The sequence below is a fragment of the Notechis scutatus genome, chromosome 2 (assembly GCF_049901735.1).
Source record: "Notechis scutatus isolate UNSWTSFEM ecotype Mainland chromosome 2, rNotScu1.2, whole genome shotgun sequence".
Lineage (NCBI taxonomy): Eukaryota > Metazoa > Chordata > Lepidosauria > Squamata > Elapidae > Notechis > Notechis scutatus.
In genome coordinates this window covers 45,594,800-45,621,291 of record NC_142010.1, presented here as the reverse complement: position 1 = coordinate 45,621,291, position 26,492 = coordinate 45,594,800, and the positions used below count along the sequence as shown (strand labels likewise).

The following is a 26,492-nucleotide window of genomic DNA, read 5'->3' as shown; positions in this document are numbered from 1 at the left end:
TGTACATAATATATCTTAATTTTCAGATATGACACATTACATTTTGATTAGCAAGCTAATTCAGTGTTGGCTGAATTTAATTATACTTAAATGGATGTACCACATAGCTGGCTTGAAAACTACTGCAAGCAATGTAGAGTTATTGAGAGTAGCACCATAGGGTTCAGATCTGGATCCTCTGTTCAACATTGTACTTATGTGGATAAAGATTTGAAAGAAATTTTGATTCAATTTGCAAGTGACACAAATTGGAGTATAACTGAAACCCTAGAAGGCAGAAATAAAATTTAATAAGTTCCTTATGCTTTACTAAAATTCTCAGGACAACTACCTAAATAAAATAAATATATATGAATGAAAAATACTTAATTTAGGGAACAAAAATGAAATGCATATACAATGTAGCCAGTTTAGCAATGGTATTTGTGAAGATGGACCTGTACATTGAACCCAAGTACTTAAATGTCATCTGCTGATTAATATTCTGTCTTAAAATAGCTTCACAATTTTGTTTCATTAACATTTAAGTTGTGCTTAAAATTGCAAGATTTTAAAATTAATTTGTATAAAGTAGCAAGTTCAAGTTCATATAAAGCATATAGAATGTCCTATACCTGAAGGTATTGTGAATTGTGCAACTTGCATTTTGCTGTAAATTGATTCAATTTCAGCATTAGAAACAACCAGGCTTCATTATGATTCTTTGGTTCCCTTATGTTAACATTTTGCTTGTCTGTATCATAACAATGATTATCTTGGATTTTCAAAATGGTTATTTTTCATGTGTCCATGCAAAAGTTAATTGGGTACAAAACCATTAACCAAATTCCATCATTTATATATTTGACTTTATTTTCTTCTGATGCATGTACAGCAAAAGGTGACACCCTGTTTTATAAATAGAGCACTTAAGTGATTCACGTATTAAGTGGCATATGACTCCCCCCCCCCCCAATGAAATGTAATCAGGAGCTGCAAGGCAGCAATATGACCCTTGCTGAATGAAAAAAAAATGATAACACGACAGTTGTATTTCCATTTTGATAAATGAATGGTGCCAATTCATTACTACATATTTATACCAGATGAATGTCTCTTGATAATAACATGCTAATTTTATATACTTTGAAATAATCAGTGCTTTGGTATCAGCTCCTTTAAAAAAAAACAAGAATTATAGCAAGAAGGTCCATACAGGAAAAAAATTACAGAGTGGCAGACAAGCCACATTAACGAAGCATAAGACATTCAATCTTGGAAGACAATTGAGATACTTCTGTAATTCGGTATTAATTTCAAAGGAGGGAGGCATGGCAATGGCTATAAAATATTTTAACACTATGAAAAATCAATTAATTGTAATATCAGCAAATGTGAACATCAGCATTTAACTGATGCCACATCTGTTGATTCATTTGGGGGTACAGCATGACAATCTCATCACTTCGAAGAATTCATTGTGGGGTTTTCACTTTAATAATAGAAAGGGCGGTAAATACACTTGTCAGTACTGTAATTAGGTTGACTTTTCTTTTGGCATGATTGCATTTTGGAACTAAGGAATAAGTGGTAACTGAAAAATAAGGTTGCTGTTTATCATATCTGAAATCTTACTTGTTTCCATAGAAATAATTGTCATTTTTAAAATGACACCTGGCTCTAAAATCATTTCTAGCTCCTGCACTGGAAACAGTGGATTGTAAGCAGCAGACAAAATAGTCCAAGAGTTCTAACTCAGATCCATTGAGTCTGTTGTGGATAATGAAGTGGGATCCTTCTGAATGCTTTCAAAGAGGGAAGACATTTCTGGGTTGGCTCGGATTTGGGAAGAAAATTCAGCCATTACAGGGCTTTTATCGGCATCTGGGATGGTCAGTAGAGCAGCTACTGCCCTCATTGCTGAACGTTTCAGTTCATCTTGCTTCTCAAATTCTTGTTTTACAGAACCAGCCTTTACCTAGAAAAAAAATGATTATAATTAGAATACCTTTAAAAGATCTTTGGGCAAAATTAAAACATTATTAGTCTTAAATCACATTTATATGTCTGCATTCAGTGACTTTTTGTGTTGTCAAAAGGAAATCTGACTACATAGCTGCTATGTGTAGAACACTTAGGAAATGTTAAATAAGTAAATAAGTCAGTAGCCACATTCATTAATCTGCATATTCTAGACCAGCTGAAACCTCTTTGAGTTCCTCAAGAAGAGCCCAATGTACAGCACATTATAGGAATCCAATTATAGGAAAGAATGAATGCAAAGACTCCTGATCCATAAGTAGTGCACAAGACAAATCTACGAAGACCATTCCTAGCCATGTTATCACCTACTCTTCAAGTAGGAGCTGAGATCAGAAGGACCTGAGACTAAGCGCAGTGCTGGGGAAATGCAATCCCATCAAGAGTTGTAGATGAAAAAAACATTAGATCCAAGGGGGGCAAAAACCCAGTCACCTGGTCTTGTTGAGTCACAACCCATCACAATCACAATGGGTAAAAGTCTCAAGCACATCATTCATATAGGTAGAGATGAAGATGTATAGTATCGCCACCATATTGATGGTTTTTCACCCAGTGCTGATAAAACTGCAAGGTGAGGTCATTTAAATTGTAAATGGGAATAGAGAGAATTAAGCCTTGAGATGTCCCACATACGAGAGGTCCAAGTTTGGAGTTGCTCCTTCTACATCCAACACCTACTGGAATCGGCCCTGGGGAAGGGAGAACCACTGCAAAACAAAAAACCCCACACCCAAGTCCCCAAAGACGATCAAGAAGGATACCATGGTCAATGGCATTGGAAACCTGCTGAGAGGGAGGAGAGCAAGGAAGGGTATACCACCTCCACTTTGAGGCCTCCAAAGGGCACCACAACCATGAATGATACCATCTTGGTACTTCAACCCAGCCTGAAAATGGCTTAACAAACTTCAAAAAGCCCTGAAGCCACACACCTACCACTTTCTCACTTAAAATGGAAGGTTGGAGATGAGGCAAAATTGTCCCAACACTATTGAATCCAAGTATGCCTTAAGGAGGGATGGCCCAACTGCTTCAAAACACATGGACCAACCCTGTTCTCCAAGAACACATGGACCAACCCTGCTCTCCACTTGAACCAGATTACATGCCACAAATCATTGCTCCTCCTGACTAACCAGGGGACCCATTACTTGAAAACGGAAGACAGCAGAGTTCAGAGTTTTGAGGACTCTTCCTCAGTGCCAGTCAGGAGAAACTCATCCCCGATAATCAGCTAAGATTGCTTCAGTCACTTCCACTTTCACAACTATAACTGGCACCATAATTTCCATTGGTAAGCAAGGCAGTTATTAAGTACATCGTGCCTGATTTTGTGTCAAAAATTTTTTTGCCATGACTGCTGTTGCAGTTGTTAAACGAACCATGCGGTCATTAAATGAATTGGGCTTCCCCCATGAAATTTGCTTGTCAGAAGCCGACTGAGAGGGTCACAAATGGCAATCACATCACCACAGGATGCTGCGATGGTTTTAAATGCGAGGACTAGTTGCAAGTCACTTTTTTCAGTGCGGTAACTTTGAATGGTCCTTAAATGAATGGTTGTTAAGTCGAGGGCTGCAATTGTAACTCTATTGCAACAGTAATCTCTTGTCTCTTAGGATATGAACAATTAGGTACCTCAGGTAAAAAAAGAGAGGTAGGGCTATCAAGATATAAATACATTCAAGCTTCCCAGGGCATTACCTTAGTTGAACATGTTGCTCGGAGTGGTTCAACAAGCCGCTCTAATCTTTGCAGGACAGCATTGGGGCAGAGTGTTGAGAGGCGAGCCAACATAATGAAGGTTAGCATCTTCATAATGAAGAAAGGGAAAAGCTTACATCAGCATCGTGGTTTTTTTTTCAAGCATGTATTTCAGTAATAATTTCCACCAACTCGTGGCCCCTTTTATTGTAACAACTTTTGCCTTTAAAAGGGGTGGGGGACCCCTTGACAACAGGACCCCTGTTGTCAAGGGGTCCCCCACCCCTGGTCTCTGGACTGGCACCAGGCCAAAGCATGCCAGAAACTGGGCCGCACAAACAAACGAAGCCCCATCTATGGGATGCAGGCAGCATGTGAAACCACGCCGCCCCACTCCCCCGGTCCACAGAAAAATCTTTCTCCGCAGAACTGGTCCCTGGTGCCCAAAAGGTTGGGGGCCACTGCTTTACAACATTGCAACAAAGCTTCCCTCCTATATAAAAGAATTGATCTTCCTTCCAAGTTATAAGGTAAGGCAAAAGAAAATAACATGGAGGAGGATTATTTAGCTCTTATAGGATCTCCCAGTTCGGGCATTGTCTTTGTGGAAGAACAGTCTGGATTCATTGCATGGGGGGGGAGGGGAACTGATTCATCCCAAACAGCCCTACAATTCAATGAAATAATGAAATTAGAAGCTTCAAAATTAATGAAAAAGAAAATTACCCTGATATCATAATGATCTTTCAAGCCATCTTCCACGTGATTTAAGTACTCATAGATGTCCAGCCGATCAAGGCAGCTTTCCAGAAGTGTGTACATGCATTCAAAGGCCGCTTTCCTCACATCGAGCCCGTCATCTACTGTGTGTTTGAATGGCCCCATTTCTACCTAAAAGGGGAAATTCAAAGTAGCTTGAAGTTCTCAAAAAAGGAAAACTTTCAACCTGATCTGGCCCAGCGTGAAGCCACAGTTCATTTCCAATTGAAGTTCAGCTGAATGCATTCCATTTTACAGCCTTAAATTACAGGTTCAGTAATCATTTCCATACACTTGTGGGATTGGTTTACTTTCAGGTCTCATAAGAACATTGGCTTAATTATATTCACGCACACCAACAATACATCTACGTCGCTTATCATTCTCCATTTGATCTGGTCATGCAGCACTATCCCCGGCCATCATTCAAAACAACAACAGTAAGTTAGGAATACTGAGGGAACCACTCAACTCAAGGATCAAACTATGGCCCCTTTATGTCTTGTGTATGTCAACTCCCAGAATTCCTGAGCCAACATGGGAGTTGATGTTCACAGATTATAAAGGGGCCATAACTGCCTACACCTGACCCAACATCAGTACGGGATAATGCTGAAACGGAATATGGTCCATACCTCTCGTATGAGCTCCCTTCTAATTTTGGTTTCATTGTACAGGTGGGGTAGGACTGTACTGAGCTGATCTCGGATTAGGGAAGGTTTGTTGTGAGCAGCAGAATTAAACATAGCTAAAGCAACACGGCGAACATTCAAGTCAGGATCCTGAAGAGGTTTCAAGAAGTCACCTGCATGATAATAGCACAAGAGTTTAAGAGGCAGCAACACTAGCTTTAAATACATTCTGGGATGCATATAATATTCAAAAAGCAGAACGAAGATTAAAAAAAATCAAATTTTCAAACAAGGCAGGGGAAATCAAATGGACAGCCTATTCTGTCATTTATTCCCTAGTATCTGCATCAATATTCAAGTTTTATTAACATCTAGACTCAGCCATAGAATCAGGTACTTTAAAGATAGCAATGTGGAAACAATTCAGATGATCTAAACATATTTAACAAAACCATTCTCTATTTTAGATAACAAATGTGTATTCAGCTCATTGTGGAAATGGCACGTCAATATATTTAATGAAAATGGAATCAGTTAAAGATCTGCTTGGATTTTGTTTCTTGATTAAATTAAATTTTAAAAAAAGAGTAACATCATCCATTATATATTTCCTGTTTTAACTGGTGAGAAGCACCTCTTTCTTTGGATTCAACTTCCACTTGTTTGTTCCCCACCTAATTCATTTTGACATCAGATAACATTTAGAATTTGAACAACTTCTCAGATTCAAACAGGAAGGGTTGGATGGATATGGACGCAACAGTGAGAGCAAAGCCAAGCACTTTCGGGTAAAGTTAAAGATCACATTCTTATAGCAATTAATTATTTTGGTCATTTCTCTTTTCCATTAATTCTACTCTGTATTTTTTTTTAATTTAACAAGGCCCGCTATACTGACTTCCAAAGTCTCTTATCAAAAGTCAAAATTACCTATGCATCCTTTAAGAAGGGGATCAATGGGTTGTGGGTGATCCGAGATGGTGAATTTTATTGCAGTCACCACTGTACTCCGAGCATAGGGGGAGCCTACAATGAGAAGTGGGGGGAAATTATTTATCTTGAAAAGAACACAGATCATTTCTAACCCCCTTTTCTCCCCTTAAGATAGCTTTTCTTCATCGTTTCCAGAACACTGATAATAATGAAGAAGCACAAACAAACCCAGCATGCACCGTGTGGAAATTATTCTGAGCTCTCTTTTTATAGCGCTCATCTTCTGGAGGGAACACAGTGGCTCGCATGTTAAGGACGCTTGGTTGGAGGTTAGAAAGCCAGTGTTCGAGATACGATTGCTGCTGTGTGTGGCAGGATGAGTTCCCATCATTTGCTCCAGCTCCTTGATGGAGATATGAAAGGAGCCTCCACAGGCATCCCCTGGACAACGGTGATGTCATTGCTAATCTTTTCAACCAGGAAGTACATTAAAATGGTGTCTACAACATGAACGGGGCAGGATCTTCTAGAAAGGACCCTGAGGGGAATACAAACACCCTCCCAAAAACAGCTTGTTAAGGGTGAACATTGGAAGATAAACATGCACTACAGCATCCCACAGGTCTACAGCACATTAGTACAGTACAGATTCAAAGTGCAACCTCCCCTCAGCTGAGCAATTGCCTCAGTCATATCCTTTCCTTTCCCTTACCTGAGAACAGCTGTTTTTTCAGCCGGGGCAGCAACTGAGAAGGGTTTACTAGAGTCAATTTCCCCAAGCATTCAGCAACAACATTGCGGGTCCCTTCCTCTGTGTATTCACAGTGCTTGAAAAGCAGGGCCCATATGTCCTCCCCATAAGGTTTCAAGCTCTCTGCTGGGGAGGAGCTAATGACTTCTTTCAGGGAGTGAAGCAGTAAGTACTGCCGCTTAGGCTGGCCACCAATCTCCTTCAGCATGAAGGGAAGGTACTCTTTCAGGTTGCCCACACTGATGTTGCCCAAAGCGTAGGACGCCGCCGATTTCACCTCTTCGCTGGGCGAGGCAAACGCATCCAAGATCACCGCTTTGAGTTCCTTCTGAGCGCTCAGATTGGTGGTGCGGCCTATTTCCGCGAGGGAGAGGAACGCCAACATTTTGACAGCAGTGGTAGACTTTGGGTTCTTCACATCCTGAATGAACAGGCTTACTAGGCCAGGGATTTCTTTTGGACACACGGAAGAAAGGGCCGCCACACATTTGGCAACGGAGTGAAAAGCCTGCTTGTGCAAAGTGGTGGAGACTCCGCTAGAGGAGTATATAGGACTAGTTAGCTGCTTCATCAGGTCAGCATAGCTCATGTGGACCGCCTTGATCAGAACCAGTGCTTGGAAGAAGTCTACAATGGCATTCAGGGCCCCTCCTTGCATCAAAGGTGAGTAAACCAGCTGGAAAAGCTCTGACAGAACTGTACCACTGATCTTGGACAAGGATGAGGGATAAACCTTAGCTAAAGTGGTAAGGAACACAATGGCCACCTGAGAGACGTGCATATCATTCTCGCTAATCAAATCCGGAAGCTCCATTAGAACACATTCAATCATGGCTAGCTTGAGGCTATCGCTATAGTTTCGGATCAAGACGTCCAGAGCAGTCAAAGTACTCAGTTTCAAGGCACGCTGATTCTTACGCAAGAAGGAAGCCAAGATGGGAAAGACTTCTGCTAGAATGGGCCTCAGGTCTATTTTGAGTGAGGAATTTGCAATCAGAGTCAGTGCTTTGACCGTAGTCAGTCTAGTTATTTCATTTTTCAGTCTCTCAAGAAAAATCTTCAGGGTTGGCTGGAGTTCGCTACTTAAGTAGTCCCCCAGATTGGAAACGATTTGCCCCATGCAAGAGATAGCCCGTTCCTTCACCTCCTGATCAATGTCAGCCGCCTTCAGCCTCTTCAACGTTGCAGAAAACAAGTCTGTCACATAAGGTTTGGCGTCAAACGTACAAGGGGCATCCAAGGGACGAATGACTTTCACAAGCTGTAGAGTCACCAGCAAAGCTTCAGAAGTTATCTTGTAAAAAGGATCCCCAATGCAAATCACCACTGGGGGCAGCAGGGATTTAACATGGGGATGGAACACTTCTCGGGGGTGGTTGCAGAGAACAACATGAAGGAAAGACAGAGTATCTATCTTCATATTGGAGGAGCTGGATTTATCCGTCAAGGAGAAGACAATACCTGTGCCAAGAAAACATTGGTCAGCTTGCTTTATAGTTGCACCTCATCCAACCCAATCAAAACAGAATTTCCTGTCTTCATACTCTGCACCTCCCATGTGACCTGCTATAGAGGATTTTCCCAAACTTCTGCAGCATGGTAGGCTGTCAAAAAAAAAACCTTTTGTGGTCATCTTATTTTTTAAAAAAAATCTAATAAATAAATAACAGATTAGGGTACCTGCGTGAGATTACACTGCAAATTCACAGCATCTTCAAACTGATTAATGAGTGGTTCCAATTTATTTTTAAAAACTTTACAGCTCTTACACACGGCTGCTACGATTCAAAAGACTTAACTGTTATTAATTACAAGGTCTATTTGGAAAAGTTATCTGTCTAACCACGGTGGCATAGTGGTTAGAGTGCAGTAGTGCAGGCTACTTCTGCTGACTGTTGGCTGCCTGCAATTTGGCAGTTCAAATCTCACCAGACTCAAGGTTGACTCATCCTTCCATCCTTCCGCGGTCGATAAAATGAGGATCCAGATTGTTGGGGGCAATAGTCTGACTTTGTAATCCACTTAGAGAGGGCTGTAAAGCAGTATATAAGTCTAAGTGCTATTACAATCAAATAGTTTGTGTTGTACATTTGCATGTAAGTGTTTACTCCAAGGTTAAGATAAAATCAGTTTGGTGGAAAACGGCTGCAGCATTTTACAGTTATTTTATATAACATACCTAGGAATAGAGAATTACAACAAAAGAAAAACTGCAAATAACCAAAGATCATATGGATTTAAAATACCAGTATAATTTTCTCTTCATATTTTGAGAAAATGCAGATGGCAGAATAAACCCCAGTTAGTCACTTTCCCATTCATTTCAACAGAAGCCAATATGAGACCACAAATTAAGAAGAACAAATGATATTCTCCAGTAAAATTTACACGTTCCAGTATTTCCCACAGCAAAATAGTGTACCTCGATTGACAGAATTCTGTAGAATACTGGCTTAAAAAAAAAACAGAAGCAAAGTACAATGATATATGGATATTAAACAGATGTACAATTCAGCCAGTCTTTGGCTGCTCACATCGATTTTTTTTAAAGAAGAAAAAGACCCAGTCAGTGTCTGCAGCCACTGGCCTCAGTTAAACCAATGGCATAACATCTTCTGATGCGTATAGAGTAGGGGTGTCAAACTCAATTTCATTGAGGGCTGCATCAGGGTGTTGTGTTTGATCTTGGGGAGGGACAGTGTAGGCGTGGCCAGCTCAAAGTCATTCGTGCCTGGGGCGCCTGTGGTGGGCCAAGTGCTCTGCCAGCAAAAACAGAGCTCAGGAGCTCCATTTCCACTGGCAGAGGCACCGAGGGCCACTCCTTTGCTGTTTCCAGGGTGGCCCCGAGGGCCAGATCTAAGTACCCCACGGGCGTTTGACACCCCTGGTATAGAGCAACAGGAAGATAGTCTTGAATATGAAGAAGAAAATACAAGTGGAAAAGAAATTGCTTTATGATTTATCTCTTGGCTTCATAGCACAACAATAGCCCTTAGATTTACATACCGCTTCACAGTGCTTTACAGCCCTCTCTAAGTGGTTTACAGAGCCAGCATATTGTCCCCAACAATCTGGGTCCTCATTTTACCAACCTCGGAAGGACAGAAGGCTGAGTCAACCTTGAGCCCCAACCGGATGGGAATTCCAAGCTGTGGGCAGAGTTAGTCTGTAATACTGTATTCTAACCACTGCGCCACTACCGCTCTTAATATCAAAAGTGAAGAATGAATGAAAATGAAAATGAAAACGAAAATGAAAAGTGACCCTTGCTGAAAATTGCCCTGTGACTGTTTAGTCAAAAGACAAGCTTTACCCGGCACTAGAGCAGGTATGTGATCCGCAAGGCAACCAGGGAGGACATTCGCCAGTTCCGTCAAAAGAGTGAAGCACCCTTGTCTTGATCTGACGCTCTTCTCTTTAAGTTGCTTGTGCAAAGCTTTGATAATATTTGGAACCTATGCGATCAGAAAGCAGCTCATCGGTAATCTGATTCAAAGCCAAAAGAACTGAAAATCCAAGTGAACATTAATTATCTAGTACAAAAGGGAAACTGGATCTATGTGGAAAATGTTTGCAGGTATAAGTGAAGAATTAGAGGTGTACAAAATCATTTTTTAAAGTGGAGAAATTAACAGTATATTTTTCCCTTTAGGCAAAAAAATAATCTTCAATAGCTCATTGTTTTATTTAAATATATAGCCCACCTCCATCCCACCCTCGCCTCACTCTACTGCAACTCCAGTGATCTCTGTAGCTATTTCTAACAATTAGTTGGACCTTTACTTAAGCACTCATTATGTTTAATGAGCAGGCAAGTCACCATGGTCTCCAAAATCAGGACCGAGTGGTCAAATACACTGAGCAGATCATTACTACACAGCTGGGTTTATTTACATAAGCTTACCTCCGACCTAATCTTGTTGGGATGGCTACGGATTTAGAACTGGTGCAGAAAGTTTTTCAGCAACCCAGAGTATCGATGTAAAAGTCATGACAAATAAGCAACAAAACCAACTCTGGACAGGTGACGAGGCCTACAAATATTGACACTGAGATCTGCTAGGCTACTGCAGACAACTTTACTGGCTGGATGAAATCATAAAATCAACTCCAAAGGAAGGCTAAAGCTCCTTTTATCCTTCAGAATACCAAACAGGACAAGAGGCAGTAACCTTTTCAAGTAGCTGCATAATATTGAGTCCATCGAAGAACGATCCAAGGATCAAAACCTCACGAGACATCATGAAAGAGCCCAGATACCTTACAGCAGGAGTGTCAAACTTGATTTCAGTGAGGGCCGCATCAAGGTTGTGTTTGACATCTGGGGTGGCGGTGAGGGGCGTGGCCAGCTTGATGTCACTAATTGAGGCTCTGTTTTTGGCCGCGACGGACTCTTGAAGCCCTCTGCCAGTGAAAACAGAGCTCTACTGTACTCCAAGCTCATTTTCACGGGCAGAGGGCTGCAGGAGGCCATCGTGGCCAAAAACTGAGCACGGGAGGCCCGCGCATGGCTCTCCCAAGCTCCGTTTTGACTGGCAGAGGCACCATGGGCCGGTCCTTTGCAGTTTCCAGGGCAGGCCCACAGGCCGGATCTGGCCCGTGGGCCTTGAGTTTGACACCCCTGCCTTACAGAATAACTCAATTTTGAGGAGGTGAAACTGTTTCGAAACACCAGTTAGTTGCATCTATATCATGACAAACAGTGACGTGTGATTAAGGTCAACTCACCTGGTTCTGTAGCATGGTAAGAGGTATGTCCTCCTTGCCTGCTTCATCCGAAGCTTGTAGCCAACTCTGAATGGGCAGAGTTTGCTTCAGTAAAGATATATAGGCTGAGAAGATGTCCGCCTTAACATTCTCTTCCCTTTCCTTGAACCTGCTTATTAAAGCCGGAGACAGAGTTTTGTAGAAATCCTGCAGAAGGTCGTGTCTGGTGCTGACTATGGCCTCAAGGCACTTTGCAGCAGATCTACGAACTTTCCAGCTGATGTCATCGTCATCGCTATACTCATCATCACTTTCTGAGGAGGAATGAAGGAGAATTGTTATTGACAGGGATTGTAGATAGAACTCGGGTTTTTTTTTTTCCTCTTTCACATGAAAACTCAGCAGCGACTATTTTACAAGTTGACTGTGGGTCAAATTCTCACATAACGCTCTCATGGATCTCATTCAGCTCGCCTCATTCAGCTTTGAGTAGGATGTAAAGCCGTATTAATATGATGTATGAATTCACAACCTGCCCAAATTATGAAGGGCTCCTGACAGCATTAAATGACAAAAAAAGAGAACTTGCCTCCCACTAAATCATTATCAAAAGCAAAAACAAACTCAAAACACATACTCCATAGCCAGCCAAAGATTCATATAAAAATAGAAATACTGGGTTTCTGAAACATTAACAAGATGAGGACCTGTAAGTACTTCTGGTGGGAAAGATCTGAGAGAAAGGAGTACACAATGGCTTCAATTAAATGATAAATTAATCCCATCTTGATTTTATCCTGGATTCTTTTAATTATGGAAGCGTAGCTCAAATCTAACTAGCATGGCAGTCCAACCTCAAATGCAACCCTTGGCTCATGTGAAAGCTAAATTTTCACCTTAGAATGACGAGAACAAAGAGCCATGCTGAGTTACAGGCAGTCCTTACAACCACAATTGAGCCCCAAATTTATGTTGTTAAGTGAGACATGTGTTAAGTGAGTTTTGTCCCATTTAATGACTTTTCCTGCCCCAGTTAAGTGAATCACTGCCGTCGACAAATCTAGTAACGCGTTTGTTAAGTGACACTGGCTTCCCTGTTGATTTTCCTTTTCAAAAGTTTGCAAAAGGGGATGACATGATCCTAGGACACAGCAGTGGTCGTAAGTATGAACCAGTTGCCAAGCATCTGAATTCTGATCACATGTCCATGAGGATGCTGCTATGGTTGTAACTGTGAAAAATGGTCGTAAATCACTTTTTTCAGTGCTGTTGGAACTCTGAACGGTCACTAAATGAACTCAAGGACTACCTGTATTTCATTCTACACATTTAGACTGGAAAGAGGAAATCGCCTTAAGTCTTCTTTAGGTTGCACAGACCAATTGCTAGTAACATCAACTACAGAAAGGGCAAGGCTAACTGGTAGTTGGTCTATACCAGGACAGGCCTTCTTGCTTTTGCTTTTTCCACATGCAAGCAACAATAGCCATAACAGATAACAGATCATCAGAGTTGGAAGGGACCTTATAGGTCATCTAGTCCAACCCTCTGCCCAAGCAGGAGACCCGACACCATTTCTGACAAATGGCAGTCCAATCTCTTCTTGAAAGTCTCAAGAAGAGATTGGACCATGAAAACACCAGGTCAGGGAGAGCGGGAATGGGTGGCAGCAATGATTCTAGTCAAGTCAGATCACAGTGCTTTTCCGATTTAAGGAAGATTCATAGCAGAGATTGATAATAGAATAGACATGAACAGTACCTTCAGAAACCTTTATCAACATATAGAAACTTGAGATCCCACAAGTGTTATCACCTACTCTTACCTACTCTTTCAAACTCTTTCTTTAGATGCACTAGATTTCTATCTGGCCACATTTTTGAGACTTTTCACTAATCGATTTTGAGCAGAGATGGCTGTATAATTTACATGCTCTTCTGAACTCTGAAATATCGATTCGGGAAAGAAATAAACTGGTTTGAAAGAACTGCCTGAACTGGTGGTGGAGGCAATTCATCTTTATCAATGACCATCATAATCCTAATTGTGCAGCACCTTGCTCCTCATCCTCTCCATTTTCAGTTTCCATCATTTCATCTTCATCCTCCTCTTCATTATCATAGTTGTAATTTGGATCATATGTTATGTACTTGAGGCACAATCCTGTCACATTAGGAAGGTGAGGGCCAATTTCTTTTGGACACCTTTAGAAACAGCAAGGTAATCACAGATTAGCATAGAATATAATGTTTAATTCATGTTTTTCATACAGTTAACTGACATTTCACCTCTAAAGATGATCCCTGGCTTCAGCACACAATGATACATCATTTTTAAAAAATCAGCATACTTCCCAATGCTTTGTGTTGTAGTTTTAAGTGTTTACAAATAGGGAGTCATACACATATAAGCATCACCAGGTAATGTTTCACTTATTTTTGTTTAAGCTTCTTATCAAAGTTTATTTTAAAAAAAACTATCCAGGCAATCTGAATAATTCTACTGAAATATATCTGAAATCTGGGGGTCCCATAAAAACATGATCCAGGGAAGATTCAGGACAAGCAGCTAATCTAATCATATTGCTCTTCCTGGCAACAATCATGTTTCAGCCCTCATTATCCAATTTACACTTATTCACCCTAAGATAAATATCCCCTTTGTTTCTTCACTATCAGGCTTTAAAAAAAAAGTTAAAATCCTATTTTAAAAAGTAACAATCTCAAAAATCCTGGTTGCAGAAAACTATAATTTCAATTCTCCTGAGTCACTAGCTGAGAGCTCTTTATCAGGAGTCTACAGCAATTCAAATTTGGAAGAAAAGAGAATATGGAGCACGGTGGACTATTCCATAACCTTACTGCAAATTTTCCTGGATTTGTCCAGTTGATCCCATATCACCCTATGAAAAGTTGTTTTTGATTCAATAAAGTGATAAGAGATGCAACAGACTTGCCCAAACTCAAAAGAATGTCTGTTCAGTTCTGTTTTGTTGAAGAGATGTCCTTCTCACTTAGAGCTTCTTGATGAACTCAATATATTGGTGTTTCAATCAAAATGTGGGAGTTGTGGTGGCATAGCAAATCTACCACAGTGTTCTTCTTCCTTTACAAAACATCACTGGAAGGAACATCCGGTGTATCAAAAATAAGATTTAATTTCTCTGACATAAAAGCTCATATGAGTCTTCTTACTCCTTACAGGCCCTTGCTTAGAGATAGGTCATTCTTCTAGCAGATACAGATCCATCACCCATGGAAGCCATGACACCTACAGACAAAACTGCACGTTTCTGGTAACTAATCAAGCACAGATAGTTGGAGCAGATAGCCCTGGTTTCTGTTGCAAACAACAGGTGACAAAAGAAAAAGATTTCCTTCTAACAGTTAGAACAAAAGAACATGAGAGCCAAGTCAGCTGTATACAACACTTGAGTAAAAGGTACAAACCTTCTTACAAAAGACTCAAAGGCTTGGAAACAATATTCCCTCAGCTCATCATCCTCTACATTGCAGTACTGAATTATCAATGGGATCATCTTCTCTAGGTAGTCCCCTAAAAGACAGAGACAGAGTAAGCGATCCACAAAATACTTGGGCAGCAGATCCACTGAACAATTGGGGCCCATTGAGTACATAGCCCTTTGAAGCAAAGGTAGACATGGGCCCATCTACCTCACAGGAAAGGTATTGCAAGGAGTATCACAAAAGAAAAGAATGCCTGTTCAGGTTCTGCTTTGTTAAAGAGATATCCTTCTTACTTAGAGCTGCCTGATGAACTCAATATATTGGTGTTTCAGTCAAAATGTGGAAGTTGTGGTGGCATAGCAAATCCACCACAGTGTTCTTCTATTGCTCTACAAAGCAGCATCGGAAGGAGCATCTGCCATTTCAAAAAATACGATTTAATTCCTCTGACATAAAAGCCTATGTCAATGTCCAAGTAGGCAGTCTGAATTTGTATTTTGGACAGTAAAAGCCACAAGACCCAAGGCACCCAAGAAAATAGTGTCAATAGCAGAGAAAGGAAACTTCTTTTAGTCCCCCTTGTGAAATCACCCATTAATGTTCTTAAACCCTACCATTTTCCAAATGAAGAGTTTCCCTATAACCCCTGGTTGGGCTGAAAGATATGAACCACTTGGATGGATCTATTCTGGAGATGCCCTTAATAGGGAACACCTTCTTCGCTTCTGTTCTTAGCTTGTAGCCTATTAGAATAAGCATGAATATTAATTATGTAGGAGGTCCATCTATGGAGAATTATTTAGGCCACAGTTCCAAACTAAACTTGCCCTTTAAGGAACTCCAAACATTTCCTACAACAGGGCAAAATAGTCACTAAAGAAAGAATAAGGTGAAGGTCTTATTAAAAATGCAAGGCAGGGCTGGAGGGAGTTTCTAGGGATAAGCAATGGGCATCAAACAACAGTGGTGGTAACAGTCACCGCAGGTCAGAAACAAGATAAAAATCCAAATCCACAAGACTTGCCTATGCGGTGTCCAGCCTGCTTGCTGATACCAGCAATACACTGGATATATGTCCTTGTAGTAGAAGTGGAATTATTCCTCCTCAGCTCTGACAAGAGATGTTCCATAAGCTCTGCAAAGATATTCCCATTGCATGTCAAGACCAGGTGACCTATGGCAATGATGGCTCTCTTCCGAACGGCCAACCTGGGACTCATCAGTTGAGGAAGGAGGCAGTTCAGGATAGAAGAATGGAAGGAGTACAGAGTTCCCCCAAGTCTGAAACCACAGACAACACTCATATCAACCAAACGTTCTCCAAACAGAGATGGACTTAACGGTTAATTTCCTGAAGACAAGCCACTGCAATACATTTTTTCCACTTTTCTTCCATGATTTACGTTTTAGATTAGACGTAACTGTACGCTGTCTTTCGTCTCTTTGCTTCCTTTCTTTCCTTTCTCCTTTCAGGGATATAAGCAAGACTATAAGAAGGACGACGTGTTCCCTTTCCTCTTCCCTGAAAGGGCCCCAGGGTCATTTAAGACCCCTGGTAGATGCAGTAACCATATCTCCTTTCTTAGAAAAGAGAGTGATTTATCTCAGAAAACTGTCTTTCAGATGTATTTAATTTTTTATTTTCTGAATTTTCCTTTATAAAATAAAGTCATAAACATAAACAATTTTTTATCCTTGTGAATCTCTTTCAGATTTGTCCCTTTTTCAGAAAAATAAAGCTATTTTCCAAGAAAATATTGTCACTGTTCTAATAATTAGTATTTACAGGCCTACGTCTTTTGAGGCAGGGGTAGGATCCTACTGGCATAACCACCGGTTAGGTGAGTGCCCGCTTTGTGTGTGAGCGTGCACAGTACTTGTAAAACAACTTCTCCTGCAAGCAATCACCACCTGCTGCTGACACGCAGCACTCAGCTGTGCCGCGCAAAGCAACTCAGGTAAGAATAAAGGACAGCCTAGAGCCCGGATGGGTGGGTGGGCCCAACTGAGAAAAGAAGATCTTCAGAGAGAACTGGCTCGGTGTCAGCTGCTCTTCTATAGAACCGGGCCGAACCAGTAGAATACCACCCCTGTTTTGAGGTATGTTATCAGGTCACAGACTCCCAAACATAAATTGGCACTCAGATGCCTGTTTAAAAGAGTGTTTAGTTTATTACAAACATGAAGCAGCAAAGAAAACCATGGATAGATATTAAGCTTAGCGGGGGCGGGGGGAAGAGCTTACAGAAAAAGGAATCACAATTTAAGACCAACCAAGTGCAAGTAAAGGCACAATATAGAGGCTCATCAAAAATGGAAACCAACCCTCAATATTTAAAGAAGGGGGCAAGATTTATCTAAAATAAAGTTAAAATCTCTAACATACTTTCTCTGATTACTTATTGTTTCTTAAATTTTACTTCCTGAATCCTGGAAGGATCCCACTTAATAAGGCAGGGCAGCTCATATTCTCCCCTACCCTCCTCTTTCTGCTAAGATGTTCCTCTCTCGAGATGAATCTAAGAACAGAAGCTTCAACAACTCCTGGCTGTTTAATCTCAAAGGACCAGTGATGGGGAAAGCCACCTTGACTCAAAGATTTAGCTATTTGGCTCTCTTGGGCTTTTTGACTTAGAAGCAAAAGGGATAAATTTGTCATTTGTGTGTGCTGCATTCCAGTAATTCAAGGACCTTTGGTAGTTTGCTGTTAGAGTCCGTTTTATCTAAAGTAGTGTTTCGCCACCTTTAAGATGTGTGGACGTCAATTTTTAGAATTCATACCAGGCAAGAACATTTTAAAGCTTTTTGAAACAACATTGTTGAAAAATAATTTGTTTAAATGTACCTGCTCAAAATGTCTGACAAAATGTCAAGGGCCTCAAGTTGTACCGACACATCTTCTTGCTTTCCAATAGCTCCAGTCAGCTGAGCAGTGATTTTTTTGCAAACGTTGGCTGTCATGGTAGAACCTGGGAAGGTGGGAATTTGAAGAGAAAAAGAGTGAGGGTTTCAACAAAATTGTTCCTGTTTTACAATGCCTTTATCATTGCAAACAATCGGATCAGATCAAGCAAATTTAATTAGCAAGGGTTCAAGTCTGTTCACAAGCAATGGTATCATCATGTTATATCAGTCTTCTCCAAAATGACACCCTCCAGGCAGGTAAGGATTACTGTGCTGTCCAGACAGTATATAAGTAATGGGAATTGAGTTAGTTAAGTTAGAATTGGGAACTGTCCCTTTAAGGGTATGCCTCATGGTAAATGTAGTTAATGCATCCTGGGAAATGTAGTTCATGTCATATGGTCACATCTGTAATCCTGATTGGTCACTGAATTGACCCTTGGTTGGGTTGGGGGAGGTTCCTTCACTCTTGCCTGGACCCCAGCAGCGTGCTGGTGTCTCACCCCCTTGCTCCTTCATTATGGGATGAAAGATCACTATTATTTTACACTATGAAGTCAGCTATGCAAAGAATTAGACATTAGATGGATCTCGACATAATCATGAGTTATATTTGAGGATGCCTGGTGACCCAATAAAGAAACGTTGTATGGAAGCCTTTGTAGAGTTGTCTGTCTGTCTTTATATTCAGCCAGCAGTCTAAAGACAGAACAATTACATTCCCAAATTCCTCAGTCAATGCAACCAAGAACTATGCCGTTTAAGAACTGTGGAAGTTAGAAAAAGGCAGCATAACACGCAATTATTACAATTTTATTCTTTAAAATTAGAGAAACATTTGCTAGATGTTTTGCACAAGATTTCAGTGATCCAAACATTACTGTTAGTGTGTATTGCATAGATTTTACTCCAGAGTCACTAATGTTTTAGGGCTGATGGGCCTATTTGGACTTTGGAATACATTCTGTCAGTATTCTCAAAAAAGATCTGCTTATATCCCAGTGGCATCTGCTTTGAGGATTTTTACTCACAATCATAGATATCACTGGGACATGACCAGGTACAAAATGTAGATGGACCAAATGTTCCTATGCTACCTACTACTGCTTCATGCTTCAAACAATTCTCTCCCAGGAAGCTTCTTTCTATTCCTGCTTCCTCTGCTGAGGGCAGGAGGACACAGTTCTAAACTGCCCTGAACTACAGCCAATCATCATTTTGGTCTGTTGAGAAAAATTATAAGATCCACAGGAATCACGGGAAATGTTTGGGACTGATGATGCTATCAGAGGCCAAGGTATTTCTTTTTTGCAGCATCGCAGCTTCCTGTTCTCTGAACACATAGAAAGTCAAGTGCAATGACAAAGGAAGGTGTCTGTAGGCACAATGGCACTCAGGTACCATATTGGGGGACCCAGGTTCTGATCCTTCTCCCTCTCTTCAGCCATAACCCTAGGTACTCCTCTCCTATGGAACAATTTCTCCTTGAGGCAAGAGTGACCCTTTTCTTCATTATCCTCCAAAACATTGTCAAGATCTGGTTATTTCAGAAGGTGTCAAAAACTACTTACATGATTTGCTGCCTGAATGAGATAATAAGCAGAAATGCTATATTGGAGGTGAACATTTAACATATTAGTGGTAAATATATAAAAGGTAATATGTAACATATTTACATATTACCTTTGTGAATTTCCAAGTTTAGATTTCGTACTCATGATTACCAGAGCTAATTAACTTTGTTAGCATTACTCGTGTCAAATTTAAGCAACAATAAAAATAAAATAAAATAAATCCATAATAATAGTAATAATAGTAATAGTAAATTAAAAGAAAAAGTTCTGATGTGATGACCTTATTTGATGAATTTGGTAGGATTTGGTTCCAATGTTCATCAAGCGAAAAGCTAAGTCAGCGTGAAGCTAAGTCCATTTGTGAAAGAACTACCTAAAATGATTATGGGAAAGGGGCATTGAAAGAAACATCTTTGCTTGTTTGCTTAGAAAATAGTCTGTTTTCCAGAATCCTCCCATCACTACTGTCGAAAAACAAGTTCTTTGTCTATAATGAGAAAGGAAAGGCCTTCTGCCAGGAACGCACATGTAGCATCCTTTCAATCACAATGGCAAACAACAGATTATTTGTATTGTCAAGACCACAGCTTGCATGTATGTATTGACAGGGCATTGTTCTGATGAAAGGGACTTCAAGCAGACAGTGATCATCTCATTAAATTTACATTTGCATCTGCCTAGATAAATCACCAGAGCAACATTTGCATCTTTTATAAATAATTTCACCTTGGCATTTTCTTCAGACCAAGGTCAGTAGTAATCTGCAAACTGTGAATTTTGCAAACTACAACTATTTCATTTATGCTTCCTTGCTTACATTTCTAATGATATTCACTGTCAGTCTCAACATGAAACTCTTTTAAAAAAAAAAACAACCACCCTCTACAGTCCAGGTATGCACATTTTTCTCTTTAATAATCACAGCATTTGGAAAATAAATCCCACAAAACAAACTCCACCCAGCATAGCTTCCCAATCACATTTGGAGGTTGGCAGGCTGGTTCATTCATTCCTAGAGACTGACTGCAAAGGAAGAACCAGCCTCATTGTTTGAACAGAGAGTCAAGGCTTTTTACCTGTAGATGGAGGAGGCAGTTCAGAAATGACGGTCTTTAACCCAATGCTAGAAATATCCCGAAGCTGTTCCTTATCTGACAGCATGTTTGTACACAGTGTATCAACAATCGTTTCCACCTGATATTCTTTCACTTTGCTCACCAAAGGACCCAAACTGGGGAGGAAGAAAAAAATCCTATATTAAAAAAAGACCTTCCTCAGAGAAGATAGGAGTTCTAATGCAATTCAAACCAACCCGCCTCTTCCTGTCTTGCGCAGATGTCTCTCAGCCAACATATACCTTTCACAATACAAGTAATGGTCAAGAGATATGAGTTATCCTTTGCTATGGAAGCCTATACCCCAGGAAAGGTTTTAGCATCAAACTGGTCTCTTGAAAATATATCCATCTTGCTCGGCACTTTAAGCGAGTCTCTGCTGCCTTTTGAGTCAAGATGAAAGATAACCTGGCTGCTTTCTTCCCTGATATGACCCTGTTGGCTAATCAGCAGCAAAGCCACAGAAAAGAAACCAGACCTGCATGGTGTGAAATTGAAGTTCTTACAGGGGTCTTCAAACTTGACAACTTTAAGACTTGTGGACTTCAATTCCCAGAATTCCCCCTCCAGTTATGTTACCTCAGGAATTCTGGGAGTTGAAGTCCACAAGTCTTAAACTTGCCAAGTTTGAAGACCCTTGTTGTAGAAGGAGACAGAAGACACCATTTTTAGAAGTCTTTTCAAAATAACTTCATATCTTAGCCTTTTTCAGATCCTAATCCTGGGTCCCCAACCTTTATCCAACAGCTTATATCAACACTTTACTAAGGACCTTTCCCCATTATTCTGTTTTAACGGTTAAGTACCCATCCACAAGTAAGCGGAAAATTGTAACAGCATAACCCTCGTTGTTCAATGCCTAGTCAATATTTCTGCGTCTAGCACTGAGTTTTGTTTTGCTCCTAAATGGAGGGCATCTGGCTTTTTCATGTGCAAGTTGTGCTATACAAAGTGACTGATCAGTCACACTGGGTTTACTTTCCTCCCCTTTCCAAGGTCTTCTCCTCAATTTCTGCAAGTCTGCTGAAGTCTGCTGTCTTATCATTCTTAGGGAGGTGACAGGTTTTGAAACAAACAAACTAGGTTTTGTACTCTTTCAAAATTCCATCCCTGAGTAAACCCATCAAATAGCAACAGTACTTAGACTTATATACCGCTTCACAATGCTTTACAGCCCTCTCTAAGCAGTTTACAGAGTCATCAATATTGCCCCCAACAATCTGGATCCTCATTTTACCCACCTCAGAAGGATAGAAGGCTGAGTCTACTCTTCAGCCAGTGAGAATCGAACTGCTGGCAATCACCAGCAAATACTGAACAAACCATAGAGATACAGTAAAATATGTCTGTTGGATCCACTGCTTTTCCCAAAATAATTGTTCATCATAAAGCTTGGATTCTAAATGCTTGATCGTCTCGGTAGTCCTCCTCTGGACTTATTCCAAGTAAATTATTATTTTAAACTGTATTACAGCCACCCCGCTGCAGTTAACTCTGGATGGCTTACAAATACAAAAACAATAAAAATGTAAACCACCACAGATTTAATAATGATAATAAATTAGACCAGAGGCCCCACAGATACATTCACCACAGGCCTGGACTCAAAACCTGATCAGAAATCCTTTCAGAGAAAGGGTGTTGTATCTCAGAGGGAGTATTGTTTCAGAAAGTAGGGGGCCATGGTAGAAATTTGTCACTATCTTTTTTTTAACTGCCCAGAACTTGACAAGAGTATTTCAACTGGATCCAACCAGAGCCATGTAGTGTTTTCTTATAGCTCATGTAAAAAAAAAAAAAAATCTTACCATTTGACAGCCAGGTTTTGCACTTCTCCATTTTTATCCTCAAGCAATTTTAGGAGCATTTTCACAACCTTTTTCTCACTGTCTTCATCTAGCTTTATGGAATCTTTCTGTAGTTCCATCATCAAATCATTGGTAGCCATAAATCTAGAAGAAAGTGTGTCAGTGATAGGTTGGTCAGTGGGGAGTCATAAATCCATGTTCCATGATAAAAAGAAAGATCAACATCTATCGATCCAAAAGATAAGCAAAATGAATTCTTCACTAGGAATAATGAATTTATGAAATGTGCAACGAGAACCCTCTTAATTAAAAGCAATACAATACAGAAATATTAAAATATCCAAAGAGAGTCACTCAATTTTTGCTTGCTCCAGGAACTTCTTGCTTTTGAAAGGCCCTGCAAATCATCTGATTTAAAAGTGAAGAATATATTTCACTTTTAGCAATGCTTTGCCAGGAAACTTGTTAGCTCTGATCCAAAGAAGTGCATCATGCATTAGGCAGGTAAGGCCCACATTCCCCCAAACCTGTCTTTATGCTTAGATTTCCAGAACCATCTTTGGCATGCCATATTTTTGTCTTAACCACTTATGACAGCAAACACCAATGGAGCAACTGATATTCTCAAGTTGTAGCATCCAAGCCCAAAACATTTTTATTATTCTGTTTCTAAGGCCTATCTTCTGAGAGCAGAAACTCACTGAAATACATTCTCAGAATTTAAAATTGATATCTTTCTAACTAATCCTTCTCCGGCTTGCTGCCCTTATAGATAAATTGGATCCAAACTCCCAGATTTTTCCAGCCTGCTTGGTTATTAAATATATTAACTGGGCACAAGAGAAACTACAGTTCAACAATTCTGGGAAGGTGGGGATGATTACCCAAGACTTAGCCCCTACTGAATCCAAAATATTATTTTCCTACAAACACATTTCAACCACAACTGCAGAGGTTGCAGATTTCAACATTCTACAACTGCTACCCTAAAATTGTTAGTATAATTGTTGTGCATCTAAAAGCCAACATTGAATGCAACTCTATCTTATGTTGGATCTCACTAGGATAAAGTTGGGGCAAAGCTACCTATTAATACTTGGAAAACATGAACATGTCAGAGATCAGCCTTGAGCACCGAGAAAAGATTCTCTACTTGTATGAAATGGGGAACAGTCCTTCAGATTCCAGCACTGCAAAAAAGGAACTAAGATATATAGCAGCAGGGATAAAAAAGCCCAAGTTTTATAACTGTATCATTGCCTGCTACATTTCCGGGGATTAACATATCCCTAAGCCATAATGTGATTTCCTTCGTTTTAACTCAAGTGATACATGAAATCAAACATTATTATTTGTTAAATCATGATTTATAGCTTCATATAAATTATATCTGTGAATGAGGTAACTATGACTTGTTCAGGAATCTATGGTTAAAAAGATAGCATTAGTATGAAGACTAATTAAGGACTTATAATGAAGGAAAACATGCCCAGGCTAGAGTAATCATAAGATACACCTGGCTAGTTTATTCCTAATATTGGTTTGTGCCATTATGGTTCATGCTGATGCTAATCCCTATATAATACCAGACTCTTTGCTTTCAGTTTAGTGTGATCTATAAGCATATCTTAATCAAGGTTTACTTTATCTTACCTTTATGGGTTCATCAATAAAATATGGTTAAAATCCTTTCTTACTGTAAGCTAGTTATTACTTATTTTTTTCTATTTTCCTTCTCTTATAGCATATAATTAAAACAATATTCAGAAAATATTTGGTAATTACTAAGCATCTGACTAGGGACAAGATTTTATAAAGACTGATCTATAAAATAAGAGCACAATTTTAAAAATGTGAAACATTTTAAAAAATATAGATACTTCTGAGTTTTTGACACAGACAACATGCAATATATTAGATCATGATAGATAATACTTCAATTGCATTTGCTGCCTATTCAAAGCAATTATTTCTGGTTTGGGATACAAAGAAAGTTCTGAGTTCAACAAACATAAAAAATATGGGACACATCTTTTAAGTAAATCAGTAATATCTGCCTGATCTCACAAACTTTTGACTCCAGTAAGCTTTATATTCTCTGATAAGAATTTTACTGTTTTTCTGCTTCTGGATTTTGTGCTAGAGATGGGGAAAAATGAAACTTTGACTTTGTTTTTTGCTAGTTAGATAAGGTTTGTTGTTACAGAAATGGTTAGTATATATTAGCATGTAAAAATAAAAAAACTGAAGGCTGTAATATTATTATCCTATACTACTGCGCTAATAAGAGTTGGAAGTCAGTGCTTTTCTTGTTCCCACTTTACCCTACACTTTCTTCCCTTCCCCCCTTTCCCACTATTTTCATTTTCTTTTGTGTTTTATATCCTGATAAACTTAACGTTTGCAAAAAGAAAAATAATTTGACTGTCTTTCCAGTGACATATCCATATTTCAAATAAGGGACAACCTTCCTCCCCTCCAATTGTGCCTATCAAAGTAAATGATCTTATTACACTTCAATCTACAAGCAGAGTAAAATAAACTAAATGTACTATATATGTAAGCCAGCATAAGTCTATTGTTGCTGTGAAATCAAAAAGGAATTTATTTTAACATCTTGAAACAATGAACTATCAGTTTCTGTACTCTGCTTTAATTCAACCTTCTTCGCTTGCTGCTGTCCAAATGTGTTGGGACTACAATTCCCAGGATTCCTAGCTGCCAATTCTAGGATTTACACTCCCCTGCCCCCAACATCTGGAAGATAATAGCTTGAGGAACATTCAATTGTTCTGAGTTCATCCCCTTTAATATATTTGATAGCACTACTTCACCTTCTTTGCTTTTATCACCATTTCTTTCAAGACCTTCCAAATGTACAATATATGCCAGTACTTCTAATATACATCATACTGTCACTTATTTAGGAATAAATATTTCCAATTAAATGAAGCATCTTTTAAAATGGATTAAAGTCCAACAGAAATTCTTTCAGCAATGCAGCAAAACAGTGCCTGGTGACCAATGCTCTCTCTAGCTTTCCAGTTTATTAGCAAAGATTACATTTGTTTTTCTTTAATCCAACTAGTGAAGGTAACAGCTGATGAAAAGTGTTTCCACTCCACCTCCGAGGAAGGATATAAAAGGTTGCTATATTAGCTGCATGAAAAATTGGAGAACGTAATCTTTCCCTTTCTCCCTATGAGGAAACCTGCAGTAAATTTCCTATCTGCCTTATCTATAAACACAGCCTACAGCATTGCCCTGCCTCCCGTACGCTATCAATTCTAGCTAAGCATAAGTACCTTTTTCATGATAAAGGTTTCCTTTTTTAGCTGCCCTTATTAAAAAATATCACCCCTTCCTCCACAACTGCCTCCCTCCCACCTCTCCTTTGCAAATACAGACACATGTGGGCAATTCACCAAACAGTTCACAAAAGCAACACACACCTCCAAACAGGGCATTGCAGTTCTCTCTTACGCGCACACACACAGGCCACCACCACCCTCCTCCAAGAAACCCTAATTCCTACCTGAAATCTTTATCAGTGGATGTCATCTTCTCCAAGAGGTTGGAGATATGATAGGATATGTTGGTCATCTTGAACAGCTGGTTCTGGAAGACGATATCTTCAACACGGCTTACTTTAATATAGAGATTTCAAGCAAGAGTTCAAGTTTGTAGCTGTCCTAATCAGGGAGCCCTGCCGGCGTGAAATCTGCATGGAGAATATGGCGACAGAAGGGGCACAGGGGTAGTGTTTTTCCTCTCCCCCCCCCCCTTGGTTAGAAGTCACTGGAAAAGCTAAGCCCCTGGACTGTTATCATAGGATATATATAGCCTGTTGTTGGAGCTGTAGCTGAGCTAACGGCACCCCCTACCGGCAGACATCTGCAGCCTCTCAAGTTCTCTGGGAAAGAAAAGTGGAGGAAAGGCGGTGGCAGCTGCTTCTCTTCTCACCCCATCTCAGTGGCTCTTTGGCCAGTGCTGCAGCAGAACTGCAGGTGTTTGCTGACACACTACAATCAAATGGCAAATCATCCTGAAATGAGAGAGAGAGAGAGAAACAGACCAGCAATGAATCACCTCTATCTGGCTAGGGACAACTGATGT

The 26,492-nt window shown here is 40.0% G+C and overlaps 1 protein-coding gene across 1 annotated transcript; it reads right to left on the bottom strand.

Moving 5' to 3' along the window:
* Window positions 1–834: 834 nt before the first annotated feature.
* LOC113419279 (cullin-associated NEDD8-dissociated protein 1-like) lies at window positions 835–26,222 on the bottom strand. Its single transcript, XM_026678565.2, has 15 exons — window positions 25,912–26,222; window positions 22,377–22,520; window positions 20,530–20,684; window positions 17,821–17,944; window positions 16,000–16,256; window positions 14,958–15,063; window positions 13,564–13,712; window positions 11,530–11,822; window positions 10,115–10,256; window positions 6,763–8,262; window positions 6,048–6,143; window positions 5,121–5,290; window positions 4,453–4,617; window positions 3,727–3,834; window positions 835–1,957 (listed from the first exon to the last, which is right to left on the bottom strand). The coding sequence occupies exons 1-15, from the start codon at window positions 25,977–25,979 to the stop codon at window positions 1,730–1,732; spliced, it is 3,705 nt and encodes a 1,234-aa protein (XP_026534350.2). The 5' UTR covers window positions 25,980–26,222; the 3' UTR covers window positions 835–1,729.
* Between the last annotated feature and the right edge of the window lie 270 nt (window positions 26,223–26,492).

What these genes read in the sequence shown, in the direction of transcription:
- LOC113419279 (XM_026678565.2), bottom strand. Translation starts at nt 25,979, where the DNA reads ATGACCAACATATCCTATCATATCTCCAACCTCTTGGAGAAGATGACA. An exon ending in CAAAACCTGGCTGTCAAATG is followed by an intron (nt 20,685 to 22,376) that starts GTAAGATTTTTT and finishes CTTCCTCCCCAG; the next exon opens with TTTGGGTCCTTTGGTGAGCA. An exon ending in TGGAGAGGATGAGGAGCAAG is followed by an intron (nt 11,823 to 13,563) that starts GTGCTGCACAAT and finishes ATTCCTCCTCAG; the next exon opens with AAAGTGATGATGAGTATAGC.